Source organism: Branchiostoma floridae, chromosome 11 (assembly GCF_000003815.2).
Source record: "Branchiostoma floridae strain S238N-H82 chromosome 11, Bfl_VNyyK, whole genome shotgun sequence".
NCBI lineage: Eukaryota > Metazoa > Chordata > Leptocardii > Amphioxiformes > Branchiostomatidae > Branchiostoma > Branchiostoma floridae.
The window spans coordinates 9469568-9474227 of NC_049989.1; the positions used below are offsets into that span (position 1 = coordinate 9469568).

Consider the following 4660-nt stretch of genomic DNA (forward strand, 5'->3'; position numbering starts at 1 on the left):
GATGATGATGATGACACATTATGTGATATAGTAAGTGACACATGTGTTAAAGGCAAGCCTTGCATTATTAGAGCATTAAAACTCGAAATATCTAGGATAAATGTCATGAGTTGAAAATTGAATTTGAAAGAAAAAAAAGAGTTTCAAGGCCCTAATAATGTATTGTTATATTTTGGCACCAAAAAAGATAAATATTCTGAACTTTAAAATATTTTCAAAATATCAAAATGACCCCCTCTCTCCTCTTGCGGCAACTGTAGGGCTGGCCGGTAGGTGCGCCAGTCAGATTGATATTGGTAACTTATTTTCAACAAGTTTGCGTCATTTCCTCACATTTTAAGTCAACATTAAAATCATGGTAACAAAATAAATCAAACGTTTCTTAACAAAGAAAACTAGCGCCCGAGCACATCTGTACCATGCTGCAAACCGGTAGCTATGTTTAATACAGTCCCTGACTGACAAGAAAAAAATGCTTTGAAAAGTCACTTCCCCCTACCAAACAACCAATGCTTACCAGTTGGCGTATTGTATTTATACTAACGTTTTAAAAGTTGATTGGTGCCAATTACGGGCAGTACCCCCCCCCCCCCCCCCCCAAAAAAAAAGACAAGCAAACAACAATGCCATTGGGAATTTTGCTATACAACTGTTTATGACATATTTTCCGGCGTATGCTACTGCGCGCAACAATATTTTCGGTATATATTATGACAGGCCAGAAAATTTTCCGTTCTGCGGGCCCGTATGGTGAAAATCAATGCTGATGCCAACAATAAAATTCACATGCTGTGGCCATAACTCAAATACAATAGTTGAACAGCAAAATGGGCGAGCTGATACATAAGCGCCACCTTGCGGACAGAATTATTATTACCATTATTCCAGGCAGAAAGATTTTGATTTCTTATTTGTGATTGGTGAATTTGACAATGTCCTAAGCATTGTCGTTGGTGAGAGAGTTGAGATGCTAACACATTGGCCAATAGTAGCGTATCGATCTAACACCTACGGTAGATTTCAGCCTGTCTATCAAATGCACTTGTCTTCCATTGGTTAGCTCTGCCCAATCATATTGACCATAGACTCCGCGTTAGCCAATCATCTTCAAGCTTTCTTTTCCGTACGTCAATGAAAAATCTGCATTTTGCTTTCTGGTCACTAGGGGGCACTGTGAGACCATGAGCAATCAAGCTGGAACGGTGTCCTGAAAAAGGCGACTATAAGTATAAATGTCGAAGGCGTTTTGTTGTTTTAACCCTCCGCCTGAAGTTTGTTGTTCAAGGAGTTTGAAATGACTCCTGCATTCATCCATTGTCTACATGTAAGGGCAAACACATCTGTCCTTGGTGCTGAACACCATCCACGCATTAGATAAACAAACTTGTCCCCGAACACCATACACCCAGAAGAGAGCACACCTGTCCTCAGTGCTGAACACCATCCATCCACACATTGGCTAAACAAACTTGTCCCTTACGCTGAACACCATACACCCATAACTGCATAAGCGAGCACACCTGTCCTTGGTGCTGAACACCATCCATCCACACATTAGCTAAACAAACGTGTACATATTCCTGGCGTTGAACACCATACACACATAAGCGAGCACACCTGTCCTTGGTGCTGAACACCCACAGGTCTGCTAGAGTGCACCATCTCTGCGTCCTGCTTATTTTTGTTGCTTTATACCAAAACACCCACATAAGTAAACACACTTTTCCCTGCACAGTGCATACACATCTGACTCTTCCCCAACTATATGCATTCAACAATCGCTGGGTGATAAAATCATAACAAAAAGTCATGATTTTTTAGCGTGCCTTTATTCTTTCAGTGTTAGCGCGAAAGAAAATCACATAAGATTTCTTATGATATGCAGTATAAGGAAACATATGTATAAACAAAACGTGACCAAGCTAAGTTTCCAATTATTTTTGTGCCAAGTTTATACAGCCGGTCGGTATGGCAGCTTTCGGCGCGCGTAACACAATGGATTAAACTTAATCTTCACTTTCTTCTTACCAATTATTCTTGACCTTTGAGATTACTTCCTACTTAAGACACCAGTGCAAGGTTAGCCTGGTTACTATATCCATTATGCCCATTCTACTAGTACTGTTATCTCATGTTGAAACCTTATATATCTGTATCATACATGTCTTCGATTGCATTAAATCGTTTCATAAGCAATTTCCACCCGCCACCGATAAATTTGCTATGATATCGATGTAGATTTGACAATCTCACGATCAAATTCCTCACGAAATCTTGGCATATAAATCAATTTTGGTGGAGTTACAAAGTAACATTTTTGTTATACAAAGAGTGTCTCTATGAGTGTTATAACGTCTCTGTAGGTAAGTACACACATGTGGTTGTGTATTTGTCACTGAGCATTTTGCCACTATGCAAAACGTCCTCCTCTGGGAACCTGACGTAATAAGATAAAGTGGATGACCTAACCTGACAATCAAGAACATGCCGGAGGAAGAACTAGGACTTAAGTGCCGTGGCCTGCTGGCCATCATGCTAGACAGAGATGTATGGAACAGCATTATGGTCGTGGCACGTCGTATAACGAGGATGAACTGAACTGCATTGGTGTGAGTACAAGTGTCTAAAATAGCTCCCAGCTGTCCATGCTGACCATCATCATGGCGTTATGGAAGTGTCCAGGAGAGCAGTCGTGCAGGTAAGCCCAGACGGAGGCAGGGCCGTCCCCGCCCGCCCGCACCCTGTGGAAGCCTCCGATGGGGAGGGGCAGCTCCGTACCGACCGGGACGGGGGTGTGCACCTTCTTGATCTGTACAGAGACATCCCCGCTCACGGTTAGCAGTGAGATGTTAGAGCACGGCCCGCCAGCTTGGAGTGTCGTCTTGAAAACCTGGTGTACGTACAAAAACAGAACTAAAACTACTTATCTTTCTCCTAAATACGAATATGTCGATTTCTAGGGATATTGCACAAAAACGACCAGTTATCTTTCAAGTTGTTCAAGTCACGGCAAAGAGAGAAAAGTATAGACATGTTGGAGAGAGAGAGTAGAAGAGACACAGAGAGACTCAAATATGTCAAAATGTTACGGATAAAGAGTGAGTGAGAAAAAGTGAGAGGACGACAGACAGTAAGGCAAATAGACAAATAGAAAGAAGGTAAGAGGCTTAAAAGAAAGAGAGAGCGCATCAAGAAAGAAAGAAGGAAAGGGACGATCGAAGTCCCTGGCCCCATGCAAAGACGTACCCCATTAGGTTTGTCCATGAAGAAGGACGCCATTTTCCCTTGATCCTTCGCCTCCTCACGGATTCGGTCCATCTCGGAAAAGTCGATCTCGGAGTCGGGCAGTCGGGTCTCCAGCCAGGGGTAGTGGAAGGCCCAGTAGTCAACAGTGGTGAGGTCAACTGATGGGTCAACCCATCTTTGGAAAGGCCTGAGGAGGACAGAGAAAAATGTCCATATGACCAAACGACTGACAACATTTAATGACTATTTGAGAATGGAAATGATCAAGTGTTCGTTCTGATCTGTAAAGTTATAGATTCTTGGGAGTGATCAGAATTGCGTTTGGAAAAAAAGACAGGGCATTTACTTACACTTACTTACTTAATGTTCTCAAAACTGTTCGCTCACCTGTTATTCAGTGACCTCCACATGTCCAACCTCACACTTGCGGGGCTGCCCGTGGTCTCCAGGTGCCCCCTGCCGAGATGTTGGGCGTACTGCAGGATCAGTTCAGGGTCTGTTATCATTCTCTTCATCTGCCTGGCATTGATCTGCAAAAGAAAATAAAGGTTGACAAAAATTTTCATTTAGGTTAACCGTTTTCATCAAAGTTTTAAAAGGTTTTAATTGGGTTACTTCTATTGTCATGTGGTACTTACGTATACGTTACTTAGAATAAAGGTTATAAAATCATCATTATCTTTCATGCCAAAACATTTCTCTGATCCTAGTTACCTAAAAGGACTATGTCTATATTGTTTCTTCTTCGCAACAAATGATACCTACCTGGTAGCCAGTGTGCACTACTTCAGCGCCACCTTGCGGTCTTATCAGAGTGCGCAGTATGACGTCTTCTGCATTCAACATCATTCTCCAGCTGAACTGATGGCCTTCCATGGTCCAGTTGACGTCACCTGGGTACAGCCAATGGCGGAAAGGCACAAGGCACTGCGCAGTGACGTAGCAGAAGAGAAGGGCGAATAGCGGACGACATAACTTTGATGTTTGAGCTTTCTTCCCATCTTTGCTTGTGGAGGGATATGCAGAATTGGCAAAGTTTTTCAGAGCCGGAATTTTTGAAACCGTCTCTGGTTCGATAAAAAGTATATTTGTGGCCATCATGACCCAAGGAAACGTGCCGATTTTGAAAACGAAATGATTTGTCAAATGGAACCCAAATGTGAGGAGGAAGCCCATTGGTCGGAATGTCTTGCTGATCAGCATGAAGCCAATCACAAAGTCGAAGACTAGTCCACCAGCGCTGAAGAAGTAACCAATCACACTAGGCGCATATTCAGGTGGTACAACCAATTCGGCCAATTGACGAATAGGTTCAACCCTATAGAACCAAGTCTTACATGGCTCACCACGGACAAACCCATCGTAATTCATTTTGGCGATACTCCCATAGAAAATACAGACAAATATCTGGAAT

The 4660-nt window shown here is 42.7% G+C and overlaps 1 protein-coding gene across 1 annotated transcript in view; it reads right to left on the bottom strand.

Annotated features, from left to right (window-relative positions):
• Positions 1–1810: 1810 nt before the first annotated feature.
• LOC118425987 (vitamin K-dependent gamma-carboxylase-like) overlaps positions 1811–4660 on the bottom strand; it is a gene marked incomplete at its 5' end in the record, with an annotated part of 6460 nt that continues 3610 nt past the window's right edge. Inside the window, 4 exon segments of the mRNA XM_035835184.1 lie at positions 1811–2890; positions 3247–3433; positions 3634–3776; positions 4012–4639. Of these exon segments, the coding sequence (XP_035691077.1) occupies positions 2624–2890; positions 3247–3433; positions 3634–3776; positions 4012–4639 (1225 nt within the window).